Below are 18,433 nucleotides of genomic sequence, written 5' to 3' on the forward strand. Positions count from 1 at the left end.
ATTGCATCATTTTCATTTGAGTTCATGTTGATGCCCGAAATGTTGTTAGAAGAGGGCTACTTGAGTTAATTGTCAGATCTGCTACTTCATCTTAGACATTTGTCATTTTTGCCATGATTGTTGTGTGCATGATATGCCTTGATGCTCTACATATGTTTTGTTAAGGGTTTGTCATCTTTCCAGAGGTGTAACCCATGTATTTTTGTGATGTGTGTGGTGACTAGTGCAAGCTTGCAAAGTGAGGCACTTGGTAATTCTGTTTTCAGGGACTTAGTAATTTCACTAAGTCCTGGAGCTGTTTATCTCATGATGGCATATGTTCTTGTTGTTTCCTAGTGATCCGTGCCTCTTTTGAGGATGATCATTAAAGGAGTTTTGTTAATATTGTGGTTCTCTATCCATCCATGTCTTTTTTTGCAATTATGGAGCACCCTAGCTTGAGTCAATCAAGCTCTACTTTTGCTACTTTGTGAATCTGAGCAGATTGTCAACTTGTTTGCAATTTTGCCGATGATGTTATAGTTGATCCGTGCATGCTATGCTATTGTTCTTGCCATGTCTAGCTTGACTTTTGTGCCTTCTTAATGGATGTATGCTTGTCTTGCCATGACTTGCACCGTGGTGAGTGCATCGAGCTCGTAAACATGCCTACTTGAGTTAAGTTTCAGCATGTGCCAGTTTTCACTAAGTCTGAAAACTAATTATGTTTTTGCGATATTTGTGTGCTTGTTAGTATATTTTCTGATCCCTTTTGGCTCAAGGTCACTAAGGGACTTTTGTTAAGCTATTTGAGTAGCTCTATGCTATGTTTTAATTTGTCATGTTCAGGTCCTGTAGCATGTTGTTTTTTTGCTCCGAAGAGAGCTACTTGGTCTGAAATTCCAGACAAGTGTTAATTTCACTAAGTCTGAGATCTGTTTGCCATTTGCATTTTTGCCATGCTTGTTTGAACCTGTTAATGGATGAATTGGCCGTAGCTCAGTGCTAGACTTTTGTTAAGCATGTTGAATGCTTCCCTGCCATATATTTTGATGCCATGTTTGAGTGCTGTAGCATGTTTATCTCATTGCATTTAGTTGGCTACTTGCTGTAAATCGCAGACCGGTGTCATATTTGAATCGCTTGCCATTTCTAAACCGTAACTCCGATTCCGGCGTTCTTTATATCGTTTTCAAGCGATTTCATCTCATATTTCGAGTGGCACACTTGGATTTCCAAGTTGAGGCCAGGTTCATGCAATTCTTGTCACATCTCGCATATGCATCCCGCATCGCATCCCGCATAGCATATCATCTTTGCATCATATTGTTTGAGCTTTGCACGTGGTTGATTGTGTCCTTGTTGCTTGTTTGTCTTGTTTGGGTAGAGCCGGGAGACGAGTTCGCTAACGAGGAGCCCGTTGAGTTTGCTTTCGAGGATCCAGTCAACTCTGACAGCTTTGCAGGCAAGATGATCATACCCTCGAAATCACTACTATCTTTGCTATGCTAGTTTGCTCGCTCTTTTGCTATGCCAATGCTACGATGCCTACCATTTGCTTGCCAGCCTCCCAAATTTCCATGTCAAACCTCTAACCCACCATGTCCTAGCAAACCATTGATTGGCTATATTACCGCTTTGCTCAGCCCCTCTTATAGCGTTGTTAGTTGCAGGTGAAGATTGGAGGCCGTTCCTTGTTTGGAACATTTATTTACTTGTTGGGATATCATTATATTGCTATGTTATCTTAATGCATCTATATACTTGGTAAAGGGTGGAAGGCTCGGCCTCTCGCCTAGTGTTTTGTTCCACTCTTGCCGCCCTAGTTTCCGTCATATCGGTGTTATGTTCCCGGATTTTGCGTTCCTTACGCGGTTGGGTTATAATGGGAACCCCTTGATAGTTCACCTTGATTAAAGATTTTCCAGCAATGCCCAACCTTAGTTTTACCATTTGCCACCTAGCCTTTTCTTTCCCTTGGGTTCTGCAGACTCAAGGGTCATCTTATTTTAACCCCCCCCGGGCCAGTGCTCCTCTGAGTGTTGGTCCCACCGAGCAATGTCCGGGGCTACCAGGGGCATCTCTGGGCTGGCCTACCCGACGTCTGGCTCATCTGAGTGTGTCCTGAGAAAGAGATATGTGCAGCTCCTATCGGGATTTGTCGGCACATTCGGGCGGTGTTGCTGGTCTTGTTTTAACCTAGCAAGTGTCTTGAAGAACCGAGATACCGAGTCTGATCGGAACGTCTTGGGAGGAGGTCTATTCCTTCGTTGACCGTGAGAGCTTGTCATGGGCTAAGTTGGGACTCCCCTGCAGGGATTTGAACTTTCGAAAGCCGTGCCCGCGGTTATGGGCAGATGGGAATTTGTTAATGTCCGGTTGTAGATAACTTGAACCTTAACTTAATTAAAATGAATCAACGAGTGTGTTACCGTGATGGCCTCTTCTCGGCGGAGTCCGGGAAGTGGACACGGTGTTGGAGTAATGTTTGCGCAGGTTGCTCTCTAGTTTCTCGCTCGCGCTTTTCCTCCTCTTCTCGCTCTCTTTTGCGAATAAGTTAGCCATCGTATATGCTAGTCGCTTGCTGCAGTTCCACATATATTTACCTTGCCTAACCTATAAGCTTAAATAGTCTTGATCGCGAGGGTGCGAGATTGCTGAGTCCCTGTGGCTCACAGATTACTATTACACTAGATGCAGGGCCTGATGATTCCGCTCCAGGAGATGCGCTTGGAGCTCAAGTGGGAGTTCGACGAGGACTCTCAGCGTTACTATGTTTCTTTTCCTGATGATCAGTAGTGGTGCCCTGTTGGGGGTGATCGGGACCATGTCGCATGTTGGGTTATCTTTCATTTTGGCGCCGTAGTCGGGCCATGAGTGTTTGGATGATGTATGTTATTTATGTACTTGATTGACGTGGCGAGTGTAAGCCAACTATGTTATCCCTTTTCATTATCTATATTACATGGGATGTTTGTGATGATTACCTGACTTGCGACATATGCCTTCAATGCGATTATGCCTCTAAGTCGTGCCTCGACACGTGGGAGATATAGTCGCATCGAGGGTGTTACAAGTTGGTAATCAGAGCCTTCCCCGACCTTAGGAGCCCCATTGCTTGATCGTTTTTAGCAGCCGAGTTGTGTCTAGAAAAATGTTTTGAGTCATTTAGAAATTATATATCGGAGAGTTTAGGAATTCTTTTTACTTCCCAGTCTCCTCATCGCTCTGGTAAGGCATCCTGGCGTAGAGTTTTGACTCTTCTCTTCTCAAATTTAACTAAAAAAAATTTAGGATCACGCGGGTATCTTGGAATCGTTCTGATGGTTTTATGATGAGAACATTGTCTTGGTGCCTCCTGTCAGGGGTTTAGTGGAAGTGTCCCGGGGAGTTGAGCTCTGAGGTGTTGTCATCATAATTTTATCATTGCAATTCTGGAATACTTGAGTTTAGTACGCCGACATCGAAAATCTCTTTTATGCAGTTCATTGGTGAGATAACCTCGATGCCACCCAGTACTGGGGCGGGAGTTCGGGAGTATCGCCATAACTTGTATAACAGATGCTTTTCGAAGGTTGAGGTAGATGGTTTCCGAAGTTTTTCTCGGTTATGTGTTGAAGGATGGATACAGCTCGATGTAGGATTTGCTAGTTTGGGTGAGATATTATGCTTCCCCTGTATCCCCAACACCTGATTGCATAACCGGAAAGGTTCGGAAGTTTCATAGGTGGGAATTCTAGTAGTTCTAGTTCTTCTTCCACGGATATTGGTTTGAGATTGGGATTTCTTACCGATTATTCGTTCTTGAGCCGTACCTTGTTGATTTATTTATCTACCTTAATTCTACATGGCTTTTCAATTTATGGATATGTGACCATTTCAAGAGGAATGCATTCGTTCATTTTGTTCGGATGTGATGATTTTATGTTACAATTTTCATTCCGTTGGTTTCAGCTTCATTTATCTGTCTATGTGCTAATGGTGGTCAACCTCTTCAGGATGGCTCCCGCTAAGAGCATCAGTCAGAATCAGAATCAAGATCTGCCACCACCTCCACCTCCTCCGAAGGCATGGTAAGTTGTGATGGCCGCAACCAATGCAAACACACAGTTAATCATGCAAATTCTCCAAGAGCGCAATCAAGGCAGCCAAGGGAATCAAGGAAACAATCAGAATCATTTTGCTACACTGAACCAGTTCCTTGTTAATGGGCCAAAGACGTTCAGCAATTGTGTTGAGGCAACCGATGCTGACGATTGGCTTGTGGAACTGTGTAAGCATTTTGAGTGCAGCAACGTCAGGCCTGAAGATTTCGTCAAGTTCGCTTCCTTCCAACTCAAAGATCAAGCTGCAGAATGGTTCCAGCAGTACAAGGACTCCAGAGGTGGATGTGTTATCTCTTGGGATGAATTCCGTCAAGATTTCCGAGCTCATCACATCCCTCAAAGCGTGGTTGAAAGTAAGCGTGAGGAATTCCGCAACCTGAAGCAAGGCTCTTTGTCTGTCTATGACTACAACAAGTTGTTCCAGAAGCTCGCCCGCTTTGCCAAGCAGGACGTCCCTGATGAGAAGAGCATGATATACCAGTTCAGGGGTGGTCTCAGAGAAGAAATTCAGCTAGCTCTTGTCCTCTTTGAGCCCTTGAGGTACGATGAGTTCACAACATGGCACTGAAGCAAGAGGCTGCTCAGTTGAGGTGTGATGCTTCCAAGAAGTGAGTCAGAGATGTTACTCCTTCCTCTACTCAAGTGGCCAAGCAGCAGAAGTATTGGCTTCCTCCTCCTCCGTTCCGTCAGCCGTATCAGCAGAAGAGCAAAGGTGGCAGTGGTTCTTCCCCCCCCCCCAACCCTGGCTTTCAGAACAAGACTTCGTCTCAACCTCCAAGATCGAGTGCTCAGTACCACCGTCCGCTTTCAGAGGTTACGTGCAACAAGTGCCAACAGAAGGGTCACTATGCCAACAAGTGTTTCAACCAGAGGCGTCTTCTTCCTCCTCCTGTGAGATCGGCAAGTACAGCTATGGTCAAGCATAACACCAAGTCCGCCAAGGTCAACTTGCTGAATGCAGCTCAGGGAGAGGAATCACCAGATGTGATCATGGGTAACCTTCCTGTTAATGACATTCCTGCAAAAGTTCTTTTTGACACTGGTGCATCTTTATCATTTTTATCGAAGCCTTTTTCATCAAGGCATGATGTGCATACTATTGATTTGCCTAAGCCGATAGCGGTTTCTTCTCCGGGTTTGTTCATGAACACCAAAATGATGGCTCCGGATGTTACTATCACCTTGGGCGATTACAAGTTCCTTTCTTCTCCTATGGTTCTTGGTAACTCGGATATTGATCTTATTCTCGGAATGGATTGGCTTACTAAGCACAAGGCACATCTTGATTGTGCAGCCAGGCAGATTCAATTGACTCATTCGTCTAAGGATGTAATTGTCTTTGCCTCTCTTGATGATACTATCCGTCTGTTTTCTCTCAATGAGAAGGGTGAACTGGATGCTATCTCGCAAATTCCAGTCGTTTGCGAATATCAAGACATCTTTCCAGAAGAGCTTCCAGGAATGCCTCCGCATCGGCCAGTTGAATTCGTTATTGATCTTGAGCCCGGTACGGAACCTGTGTGCAAACGCCCTTACAAGCTCGGACCTGAAGAGTTGAAGGAGCTGAAGAAACAACTCGATGAGCAAGAAATAATGGGTCTCATCCAGCCTAGTTCTTCTCCGTGGGGTTGTGGTGTTCTTTTTGTGAAGAAGAAGGATGGAACGGACCGACTTTGTGTTGATTACCGTCCATTGAACAAGAAGACCATCAAGAACAAATACCCACTTCCCAACATCAATGAGTTGTTCGAACAACTCAAAGGTGCCCAAGTATTCTCCAAGCTTGATCTTCGTATGGGTTATCATCAGATTTGAATTCGTGAGCAAGATATTCCCAAGACGGCTTTCAGAACTAGCTTTGGTTCATATGAATACACTGTCATGTCTTTTGGCCTCGTCAATGCTCCTCCGACGTTCTCTCGCATGATGAATTTCATCTTCAACGCCTACACCAATGACTTCGTTTTGTTCTATCTCGACGACATTGTGGTTTTCTCAAAGAACAAGGAAGATCATGCCAAGCACTTGCGTTTGGTTCTTGATAAGCTCAGGGAACATCAGTTCTACGCCAAGTTCTCCAAGTGTGAATTTTGGCTCGATGAGGTTCTTTATCTTGGTCATATCATCTCCGCCAAGGGCATTGCCGTGAATCCTGAGAAGGTGTCTGCAATTTTGAATTGGGAACCTCCTCAGAACATGAAGCAACTCCGTAGCTTCCTCGGTCTTGCAAGCTACTGCCGAAGATTCGTTGAAAACTTTTCTAAGATCGCGAAGCCTCTCTCTAATCTTCTCCAGAAGCACGTCAAGTACGTTTGGTCTCTGGAGTGTGATATTGCTTTCAACACTTTGAAAGAGAAATTGATCACTGCTCCAGTTCTGACTCTGCCTGATGAATCCAAGCCGTACGAGGTCTTTTGTGATGCCTCTCTCCAAGGTCTTGGCGCCGTGTTGATGCAAGAGAAGAAAGTTGTTGCTTATACCTCTCGCCAGTTGAAGCCTAATGAGAAGAACTACCCCACTCATGATCTCGAGTTGGCGGTAGTTGTGCATGCTCTTTTGACTTGGAGACATCTTCTATTGGGAAGAAAAGTGGACATTTTCACTGATCACAAGAGTCTCAAGTACATCTTCACTCAGCCTAATCTCAACCTCAGGCAGACTCTATGGGTCGAAATGATTCAAGAGTATAATCCGAGTATTGAGTATACTCCAGGCAAGGCCAATGTGATTGCTGACGCATTGAGCAGAAAAGCGTATTGCAACAGTCTGATTCTCAAGCCTTATCAACCCGAGCTTTGTGAGGCTTTCCGCAAACTTAATCTGCAAGTTGTTCCTCAAGGTTTCCTCGCCAACCTTCAAGTCTCTCCTACCTTGGAAGATCAGATTCGCCAAGCCAAGCTTCTTGATGCTATGGTGAAAAAGGTGAAGATTGGGATTGCCAAGAGTCAACCCAAGTACAAGTGTTACCGCCTTGATGACAAGGATACTCTCTTCTTCGAGGATCGAATTGTTGTACCCAAAGGTGACCTCCGTAAAGTGATCATGAACGAGGCTCACAATTCTCTCCTCTCCATCCACCCTGGGAGTACAAAGATGTATCAGTACCTCAAGCAAGCTTATTGGTGGACTCGAATCAAGCGAGAAATTGCTCAATTCGTGAATGAATGCGATGTCTGCAGAAGAGTGAAGGCAGAACACCAAAGGCCAGCTGGTCTCCTCCAACCTCTTGCCATTCCAGAATGGAAGTTTGACCACATTGAAATGGACTTCGTGACCGGGTTTCCAAAGTCCAAGCGTGGCAATGATGCTATATTTGTTGTCATCGACAAACTCACCAAAGTGGCTCACTTTCTGCCTATCAAAGAGTCGATCACTGCAGCTCAATTGGCGGAACTCTATACCTCTCGGATTGTCTCTTTGCACAGTATTCCTCAAGTGATCTCTTCAGACCGTGGCAGCATCTTTACCTCAAAGTTTTGGGATTCTTTTCAGAAGGCCTTGGGCACCAACATCCGCTTCAGCACAGCTTTTCATCCTCAAACTAGTAGCAAGTCGAGCGTGTCAACCAGATTCTTGAAGATATGCTCAGGGCTTGTGTGATCTCCTTCGGCATGAAGTGGGAGGATTGTCTTTCTTATGCTGAATTCTCCTACAATAATAGTTTTCAAGCAAGTTCGGGCAAGGCCCCATTTGAAATTCTGTATGGCAGGAAGTGTCGTACCCCTCTCAACTGGTCTGAAACCGATGAACGTCAGCTTTTGGGCAATGACTTAATCACAGAGACAGAGGAAATGTGCAAAGTCATTCGTGATAACCTCAAAGCAGCCCAATCCCGCCAGAAGAGCTACTATGATAGTAAGCACCGTGATTTGGCTTTCGAGATCGGAGATCATGTTTACCTCCGCGTCTCTCCTATGAAAGGTACTCGTCGCTTCGGTATCAAAGGGAAGCTCGCCCCTAGATACGTGGGACCTTTCAAGATTGTCAGCAGGAGAGGCGATCTCGCCTATCAACTCGAGCTTCCTTCAAACTTTGCAAATGTTCATGACGTGTTCCATGTCTCTCAGCTTCGAAAGTGCTTCAAGACTCCTGACCGCACCGTCAACTTCGATGACATTGAGCTCCAAGAAGATCTCTCTTATCATGAGCACCCAGTTGCTATTCTCGAAGAGACTGAACGCAAGACTCGCAACAACTCAATCAAATTTCTTAAAGTCAAGTGGTCACACCATTCCGACCGTGAAGCTACCTGGGAACGCGAGGATCACCTCCGTTCTGAGTACCCGGTGTTCTTTCAGTCCTAAATCTCGGGACGAGATCCTTTCGTAGTGGTGGAGTGTTGTAACACCCCGGATGTAACTTATCCAATTTGTACTCCAACTCTTGCCGTTTCCGGCGTTAAGTTATTTTATTTTATCGGGTTCGGGTCTTTGTCTTCGTGTGTTGTTGTCGTTGTCATGCATCTCATATCATGTCATCATGTGCATTGCATTTGCATACGTGTTCGCCTCTTGCATTCGAGCATTTTCCCCGTTGTCCGTTTTGCATTCCGGCGCTTCGTTCTCCTCCGGTGGTCAATTCTACTTTTCTTTCGTGTGTGGGGATTAAACATTTCCGGATTGGACCGAGACTTACCAAGCAGCCTTGGTTTACTACCGGTAGACCGCCTGTCAAGTTTTGTATCATTTGGATTTCGTTTGATACTCCAACGGTTAACCGAGGGACCGAAAAGGCCTCATGTGTGTTGCAGCCCAACACCCCTCTATTTTGGCCCAAAACCCACCAAACTCTGCTCCATCATATAGAGTGTTCGATCACGATTGCGTGGCCGAAAACCGCACCTCATTTGGACTCTCCTAGCTCCCTCTATGCCTATTTAAACCCCCCCCCCCCCGAAATTTCGGATCTCCTTCCTCCCCGAAACCCTAAAAATCCGCTCGCACCGCGCCGGACACGTCCGTTTTCCACCGGACAAATTGCGCCCAGCCACGTGGCACCCGCCGCCGCCTCCCACCGCGCGGCTCGGGAGCCCACGGCCGGCCCCCGCGGCCCGCTTCCCGCGCCGCCTCGCGCCGCCTCCCACCGGCTCGCCCGCGCCGCCCACCATCCTCCGCTTCGGCGCCGAGCAGGCCAGCCCCGCTACACGCCATCGCCGGGGGCCACGCCAGATCTGGCCGCCAGCGCCGCCCCGACCGCCGTCTCCCTCCTCGCCGACCCCGTCGGACGCCGCCTCCTTCCGCGCCAGCCGCCGCCTCCCTCGACTCCGGCCGCCCCTCCTCCGCGCCGCCCCGGCGAGTTCGCCGGCGAGCTCAAACTCCGGCCATCTACAGTGCTCCGTCCGCCTCGATTTCTGTGCGCGAGATCTAGATCAAAAAAACCCTAATCCGGAGGTTGAATTTTTCCTAAGTCCCAGAAATTCCAGTCCAAGTGCACATGTTCATGACCCCGTAACTTTGCATCCGTAACTCCGATTTATGCATATAGCATATCAAAATGTTCAACTCAGAGAGTACATCATTTCATTCCATTGCATCATTTTCATTTGAGTTCATCTTGATGCCCGAAATGTTATTAGAAGAGGGCTACTTGAGTTAATTGTCAGATCTGCTACTTCATCTTAGACATTTATCATTTTTGCCATGATTGTTGTGTGCATGATATGCCCTGATGCTCTACATATGTTTTGTTAAGGGTTTTGTCATCTTTCCAGAGGTGCAACCCATGTATTTTTGTGATGTTTGTGGTGACTAGTGCAAGCTTGCAAAGTGAGGCATTTGGTAATTCTGTTTTCAGGAACTTAGTAATTTCACTAAGTCCTGGAGCTATTTATCTCATGATGCCATATGTTTTTGTTGTTTCCTAGTGATCTGTGCCTCTTTTGAGGATGATCAGTAAAGGAGTTTTGTTAATATTGTGGTGCTCTATCTATCCATGTCTTTGTTTGCAATTATGGAGCACCCTAGCTTGAGTCAATCGAGCTCTACTTTTACTACTTTGTGAATCTGGGCAGATTGTCAACTTGTTTGCAATTTTGCCGATGATGTTGTAGTTGATCCATGCATGCTATGCTATTGTTCTTGCCATGTCTAACTTGAATTTTGTGCCTTCTTAATGGATGTATGCTTGTCTTGCCATGACTTGCACCGTGGTGAGTGCATCGAGCTCGTAAACATGCCTACTTGAGTTAAGTTTCAGCATGTGCCAGTTTTCACTGTCTGAAAACTAATTATGTTTTTGCGATGTTTGTGTGCTTGTTAGTATATTTTCTGATCCCTTTTGGCTCAAGGTCACTAAAGGACTTTTGTTAAGCTATTTGAGTAGCTCCATGCTATGTTTTAGTTTGTCATGTTCAGGTCCTGTAGCATGTTGTTTTGTTGCTCCGAAGAGAGCTACTTGGTCTGAAATTCCAGACAAGTGTTAATTTCACTAAGTCTGAGATCTGTTTGCCATTTGCATTTTTGCCATGCTTGTTTGAACCTGTTAATGGATGAATTGGCCGTAGCTCAGTGCTAGACTTTTGTTAAGCATCTTGAATGCTTCCCTGCCATGTATTTTGATGCCATGTTTGAGTGCTGTAGCATGTTCATCTCATTGCATTTAGTTGGCTACTTGCTGTAAATCGCAGACCGGTGTCATATTTGAATCGCTTGCCATTTTCAAACCGTAACTCCGATTCCGGCGTTCTTTATATCGTTTTCAAGCGATTTCATCTCATCTTTCTAGTGGCATACTTGCGTTTCCAAGTTGAGGCCAGGTTCATGCATTTCTTGTCACATCTCGCATATGCATCCCGCATCGCATCCCGCATAGCATATCATCTTTGCATCATATTGTTTGAGCTTTGCACGTGGTTGATTGTGTCCTTATTGCTTGTTTGCCTTGTTTGGGTAGATCCGGGAGACGAGTTCGCTAACGAGGAGCCCGTTGAGTTTGCTTTCGAGGATCCAGTCAACTCTGACAGCTTTGTAGGCAAGATGATCATACCCTCAAAATCACTACTATCTTTGCTATGCTAGTTTGCTCGCTCTTTTTCTATGCCAATGCTACGATGCCTACCATTTGCTTGCCAGCCTCCCAAATTGCCATGTCAAACCTCTAACCCACCATGTCCTAGCAAACCGTTGATTGGCTATGTTACCGCTTTGCTCAGCCCCTCTTATAGCGTTGTTAGTTGCAGGTGAAGATTGGAGGCCATTCCTTGTTTGGAACATTTATTTACTTGTTGGGATATCATTATATTGCCATGTTATCTTAATGCATCTATATACTTGGTAAAGGGTGGAAGGCTTGGCCTCTCGCCTAGTGTTTTGTTCCACTCTTGCCGCCCTAGTTTCCGTCATATCGGTGTTATGTTCCCGGATTTTGCGTTCCTTACGCGGTTGGGTTATAATGGGAACCCCTTGATAGTTCACCTTGATTAAAGCTTTTCCAGAAATGCCCAACCTTGGTTTTACCATTTGCCACCTAGCCTTTTCTTTCCCTTGGGTTCTGCAGACTCAAGGATCATCTTATTTTAACCCCCCCCCCGGGCAAGTGCTCCTCTGAGTGTTGGTCCAACCGAGCGATGTCCGAGGCTACCAGGGGCAACTCTGGGCTGGCCTACCCGACGTCTTGCTCATCTGAGTGTGCCCTGAGAACGAGATATGTGCAGCTCCTATCGGGATTTGTCAGCACATTCGGACGGTGTTGCTGGTCTTGTTTTAACCTGTCGAAGTGTCTTGAAGAACCGAGATACCGAGTCTGATCGGAACGTCTTGGGAGGAGGTCTATTCCTTCGTTGACCGTGAGAGCTTGTCATGGGCTAAGTTGGGACTCCCCTGCAGGGATTGAACTTTCGAAAGTTGTGCCCGCGGTTATGGGCAGATGGGAATTTGTTGATGTCCGGTTGTAGATAACTTGAACCTTAACTTAATTAAAATGAATCAACTGAGTGTGTTACCGTGATGGCCTCTTCTCGGCGGGGTCCGGGAAGTGGACACGGTGTTGGAGTAATGTTTGCGCAGGTTGCTCTCTAGTTTCTCGCTCGCGCTTTGCCTCCTCTTCTCGCTCTTTTTTGCGATTAAGTTAGCCACCATATATGCTAGTCGCTTGCTGCAGCTCCACTTATATTTACCTTATCCTACCTATTTAGCTTAAATAGTCTTGATCGCGAGGGTGCGAGATTGCTGAGTCCCTGTGACTCACAGATTACTATTACACCAGATGCAGGTCCAGGTGATACCGCTCCAGTTGACGCGTTTGAGCTCAAGTGGGAGTTCAACGAGGACTCTCAGCGTTACTATGTTTCTTTTCCTGATGATCAGTAGTGGTGCCCTGTTGGGGGTGATCGGGACCATGTCGCATGTTGGGTTATCTTTCATTTTGGCGCCATAGTCGGGCCATGAGTGTTTGGATGATGTATGTTATTTATGTACTTGATTGACGTGGCGAGTGTAAGCCAACTATGTTATCCCTTTTCATTATCTATATTACATGGGATGTTTGTGATGATTACCTGACTTGCGACATATGCCTTCAATGCGATTATGCCTCTAAGTCATGCCTCGACACGTGGGAGATATAGTCGCATCGAGGGTGTTACAAACTGCCCTATGGGTTGGGCCGGGCAGTACACCCACTATTGTTCTTGAAGCCATGACTTCACATGACTTGTGGATTTGGCATTGCTTCTTTGGATGGCCGAGGTCTCTCAATGATATAAATGTACTGCATAGGTCATATCTTTTTGCTCAGCTAGCTAGTGGAAAACTCGGTTTGCTTCTTTGGTGTGTTCCAAACTCGGTTTGCCATTGTTCGACGTCCTGCTTGCTTCTGGGATAAGAAACTCCTCTCAAATATCATGACTGCATGTGTAATTCTTCACAACATAATCATCGAGAATAAGAGGGATGTAAACTTAGATTTTTACTATGAAAATATTGGTAGTCGTGTCAAGCCTGCCAGGAATCCAGATCAGATCAATTCATTTTTTGAGACCAAACAGAAGATTGAGGACAATGCCACACACATGATCTCATTGAGTACTAGTGGCAAATGTATGAGAGATAGACTCCCATTTTATTCATTTGTATTCATTTGTGATTTGAACAATTATTTTAATTCCGGACCATTTGTTATTGTTTTAATTATTCAGATTTATATTGCTGTTGTATTGAGATTTTGTGTCTTTGGAGATGCAAACTTGGGCAGCCCGGTACATATTGGAGCACATGGATGACATGGGTCTCCCGATTGTGATCGCTCTGTGGCCGGTGACCAGGATAGCAAGCATACTTACTACTCCTATATACAGTACATACAAGTAAAGTAAAGAAAGTAGAAAAGGTAAATATCATCACATTGTGTTTACTTGGTTTGACCACCGTTGGAGTCTGACAAGTCAGAAGGGAGACTAGAGAGCAAGCCATCCGCGCGCGTGACTGAGCTCCCACTTTTCCAAACCATGGGGCAGCGGCACCACCACCGCACCGCTGCCCACCCTTAGGGACGCCGGCGCCTTGCTCCTCCTCCTCCTCAGAGCACCAAGCCGGCGCCGGCGTCTTCCCCTTGCTCCATTTCTTCTCCTCAAGTGGCCGACCCGCCGGCGTGTCCCCCCTGCACCCTCTGCTCTGCTCGCGTGCGGCACCAACACGACGCCGGCGTCTTCCTCCTCCGCCTCGCCTAGGAAGGAGTCGCGCGCCTCTCTCCATCATGTCGTCACCTCTCTCCGTCGTCGCCGGATGCTTCTTGCTCCTCGCCGCATCCGCCATCCCCGGATGCGTATGCGTCAACGACGACTACAGCATGCAGACCATCGCGACGTCCCTCGGCGCGGACCGTGCTCTGGGGTGGGGCAACGACTCATCCCCGTGCACCCACGGCTGGACCGGAGTTGTGTGCAATGAGCGTGGGAGGGTGACGGCGATCCGCGCGCGCAACGCCAGCCTGAACGGCACGCTGCCGGGGGAGATTGCGTTGCCGTGGCTGAAGGAGCTGGACCTGCGGGACAACGCCATCACCGGCCAGCTCCCCAGCACCGTCTTCCTCCGGCTGGACAACAACAACTTCACGTCCGTGGCCGTTGGGTTCTTGGCCGGCGCGAGATCGCTGCAGGTAATGATCTACTGTACTTTGTTAGTTCGATATATAATTCAGTTAAGTTCATTCTCAGTTGCTCAATGTGCCAACTCTGTGCTTGACTTGAATGATGAATTAGCAGCTCACTTCAGTTCAGTTTAGGATTAGGAATAGCGCTCGAAAACGTTTCAGGCAGTTAGTCAATTTTGCTTCAGACGTATGCTTTTTCTGAAAGATAGCAGATTTGGGTGGATGAACACATGGTTAAGGAATCTTATGAGGTAGGAGTAGTGTTTTCTTTCTTTGTTTCTTTACATTGGGAGAGGTAAAGGGAGCAGAGGGAAAGGCAGCGGCTGGCACAATATACTGCTTGTAGATCATTGAGGAGTGCAACCCACCCAGTGTCACAATTCTGAACTCTGCAATCTTTCAGAATTTCTGGTGCAACTAATGCCCCTCTACTCATTTTCCTTTTATTCACTTTGTTCAACCGAGTAGAATTGCTTAGTCGGCTGTTGGCTTTATTAGTTGAAAATTTGCAAGTGGTTGCTTAATGAGTCTTCTTCACTTATTTAAAGGGACGCCAAAAGTCTGTGCCTTCTGGTCATTGCTGTTTCTAGATGTTTTACATCTTCAATTTACGAAGTTAATCTTGATAAGTAACTACTCCCTCCGTTCCTAAATATAAGTCTTTGTAGAGATTCCACTATGGACCATATATGGATGTATGTAGATGCATTTTAGAGTGTAGATTCACTTATTTTGCTTCGTATGTAGTTTATAATGAAATCTCTACAAAGACTTATATTTAGGAACGGAAGGAGTAGGTTGCATGGTCTCAACGTTTTCTTAGCATGATCTGATCTCAGTTGACTTATCATCCTACCGTTTGTAAATAATAGGTTTTTTAAACTTGAAAGAGCACACACTTCAGTTATTTCACTTCCCATTGATAAACACCACACAGTAAGCCTGTGTCGATCTAACAAAAAAATCCGTTGGGAAATTTACATGATATTTTCTACAAAGATGCACTCGCATAGTAGTTGTGTTATGCCGTGCGAAAGAAGACACTGACAAAATTTGTAGAAGCAGTTATCTTTCTATTCCAATGTATGTGATACATCTTATGTATGAACCAAGTTTATATTTCAACTCTTTCATATATTTTTCATCATTATTCAATATTTGTCTATCCTTGATTTTCGCCTTCATTACCACTTTGAACATCACTTACTAGTCTAAACTGAAAGGAAAACCATGATGCAGGTTTTCACCATCAGCAACAACTCGCAGCTTGAGGGTTGGGATCTCCCAAACAATCCTCACACGATTGGCAACCTCCAAGACTACATCGCCAACAACGCTAGCATCACCGGGACGCTCTCGAGATTCCTCGGCTCCAGCACGTTCGCCGCCCTCGGCAGTCTCTCTTTGGGGAACAATCGGCTCACCGGCGAGGTTCCGACGACGTTCTCAAGCCGGACCCTCACCCACTTGGATCTGAGTGCTAACTTCCTCTCGGGGCCATTGAACTTCATTGCGAAACTTCCGGAACTCGAAGAACTTCGACTCGACCGGAACAGCTTCACCGGGCCGTTACCTGACTTCAGCGGACTATGGAGCCTCCAGGTGGTTACTCTTGCGCATAACAATCTCACTGGTGTTGTGCCAGCGACCCTAGTCCGACTCGAAGGTCTCTCTTCTGTCACACTAAGGAACAATCTATTCCAAGGGCCACTTCCAGTGTTCGCAGGATCGGTGCAGACTGATGTTGCTGAGGCGTCCCTCGATAGGAGTTTCTGTCGTCCACAGCCCGGGCCATGTGACAGCCAAGGTTGTCAGAATCGTGATTTTGAATCGGATCGGAGCTCCGATGACAGGATCGCAAATCGTAGAATCTTCACTATCAGGATCATAGAAACGTAGATTCTATGAACTAAAATCGTAGAATCATAGAGGTTAGTTTGGATCATAAAGTCGTAGAATCGTATAACAGAATCGCGATTCTGACAACAGCCGTGTCGAGTCCTTCATCACCATCGCCGGGGCACTTCACTACCCACAGATTCTTGCGATGAGCTGGAAGGGGAACCACCCCTGTGACGGGTGGCTCGGTGTCCACTGCGACAAGAGCGGCTCCATCACCGGTGTCAACCTTTGCCGCCTTGGGCTCAACGGCACTATCCACCCCGCTTTCGATGACTTCAAGTCTCTCGTGGCGCTTCTTCTTGCAGGCAACAACATCACCGGCGTTGTACCGCGTTCTATTGCGGGATTGCCGTCTCTCAGGGTCTTGGACGTCTCCCACAACTCTTTGGAGGGCACCATGCCACGATTCCGAAGCACCACGACGATCTGGGCTGAAGGCAACCCGAACCTCACCGTCTCAGGCACCTCCCAGGCGTGCATCTCGAGCTTCGTTGTGGCCGCCATGAGGGTCATTGTTGTTCTGTTTGTTTGATTAGATGGTCTTTGCGATGCTTAAGTACTTGCTTAATTAGCTGCTGTCTGTGATGATTATCTTAGGATCGGTACTCAGTGCTATGTTATCATTTATGCTTGTGCTGCAATTGAACTGAAAAGTAATGTCTCGGCCAGGGCCGTGAGAAGTTGAAAAAAATTGTTTGCTAGTATTTTCACATCTATGTTTTTTTTTTTGAGGAATTTGGCAGTTTTGCTGCCAATATATTAAGTAGGAGAAAACAAATACAAATTCCTTGTTTTACAAGAGGTTGGGGTTAAGGTGTCCCACACCAAGCTAATACAGAACTAGTCAGGCTCAGGTTCTGGTGCTTTTTGAACATCGGCTATCCAGCAGAAGGAGAAAGTCGGTTGCAATATACTCCCTCCGTTTTTATTTACTCTGCATATTAGAGTTGACTGAAGTCAAACTTCGCAAAGTTTGACCAAGTTTATAGAAAACAATATAGACATTTATCATAATAAATCTATACGATGTGAAAGTACATTTAATAATAAATCTAATGTTGTTGATTTGTTATTGTATATCTTAATATTTTTGTATATAAACTTGGTCAAAGTTTGTAAAGCTTGACTTTGACCAAAGCTAATATGCGAACTAAATAAAAACGGAGGGAGTATCTTTCTTCAGTGGATAAAAGAGCAGCTTCATTTAAGAACTTGCGCTCGAGGACTCGCCTGTTACACTCTTTCCATAGATTCCATGCAGTGCAGATTGCAGTGGATACATGTTTCTTGGGCAAGTTGCAGGTGTGCTCGTTTGACCACTCCATGATGGACTCAGTTTCTTGGGCATGAGTGGCCAAAGCAGGGGTGTCACTCCAGTTCGCAACCTGCTGCCAAACTGTTCTAGCATAGGAGCATTTCAGAATAAGGTGCAAAGGGGATTCATCTTCTTGATCACATAGGTTGCATGCATCATTACAGGGAATGCCATGAATCTCCAGATTGTCATTTGTTTGGATTCTTCCCCGAAGCCACAGCCACATGAAGAAACGACACTTGGCAGGAACCGGGGCCTTCCAAAGCTTATCAAATGGTAAGTGGTAGAAGGAACAAAGAAACTGGCAGTGGTACGAGGATGCAGCCGTGTACACCTGGGAGGGGTTCCAGACCCAGCTAATGGTGTCCTCAGTATCTGGTTGGAATGATACCTGCTTCAGACGTAGCCAGACTTGTGTGAGTTGTCGAAGCTCAGAAATCACTGACATCCTTTGCAGCCCAAACATCCAACCATGATCTGTAAGTGTGTGTGCAACAGAAATGTTCTTGCACTTAGAGAGCTTGAAGATGTCAGGAGCAGAGTAGCGCAGAACCTGCCCATCAAGCCATTGATCACACCAGAAACTGGTGCGCTGACCATTGCCAACCGTGACATATCTGGAAGCCGAGAAGAGAGCCAGCCAAGTCATCTTTGTCGCATGCAGGGGATGGAGGAGCAAGACCAAAGGCTTATCCTTATCAGTCCAGTCAAACCACTTCCAGCACAGTCGCAGGGCACGTCAAAATCTTCTGAGACCGAGTACGCCAAAGCCACCCCGAGCTTTGGCACGACACACAGTTTTCCAATTCACAAGAGCCATGCCACCCGCAGCGTCAGGTTTGGAGCGCCACAGAAAATTCCTTCTCAGCTTATCTATTTGTTTGATGATTCAGTTATCCAGCTTGAAAAGGGAGATGAGGTATACGGGGATTGCCGAGAGTACCCAGTTTATCAGCTGAAGGCGAGCATCACTAGATAAAAGCTTACCACACCAACGTTGCAGCCTAGGTACCAGTTTAACAAGAGTTGGCTGGATGTCCGTTCT

At 46.2% G+C, this 18,433-nt stretch overlaps 1 protein-coding gene across 1 annotated transcript; it reads left to right on the plus strand.

Annotated features, from left to right (window-relative positions):
* Positions 1-13,537: 13,537 nt before the first annotated feature.
* Positions 13,538-16,072, plus strand: LOC125536687 (receptor protein kinase TMK1-like). Its single transcript, XM_048699934.1, has 2 exons — positions 13,538-14,177; positions 15,411-16,072. Exons 1-2 carry the CDS (start codon positions 13,776-13,778, stop codon positions 16,068-16,070), a joined length of 1,062 nt encoding a protein of 353 aa, XP_048555891.1. The 5' UTR covers positions 13,538-13,775; the 3' UTR covers positions 16,071-16,072.
* Positions 16,073-18,433: the final 2,361 nt, after the last annotated feature.

Source organism: Triticum urartu, chromosome 2 (genome assembly GCF_003073215.2).
Source record: "Triticum urartu cultivar G1812 chromosome 2, Tu2.1, whole genome shotgun sequence".
In the NCBI taxonomy this organism is placed as follows: Eukaryota; Viridiplantae; Streptophyta; class Magnoliopsida; order Poales; family Poaceae; genus Triticum; species Triticum urartu.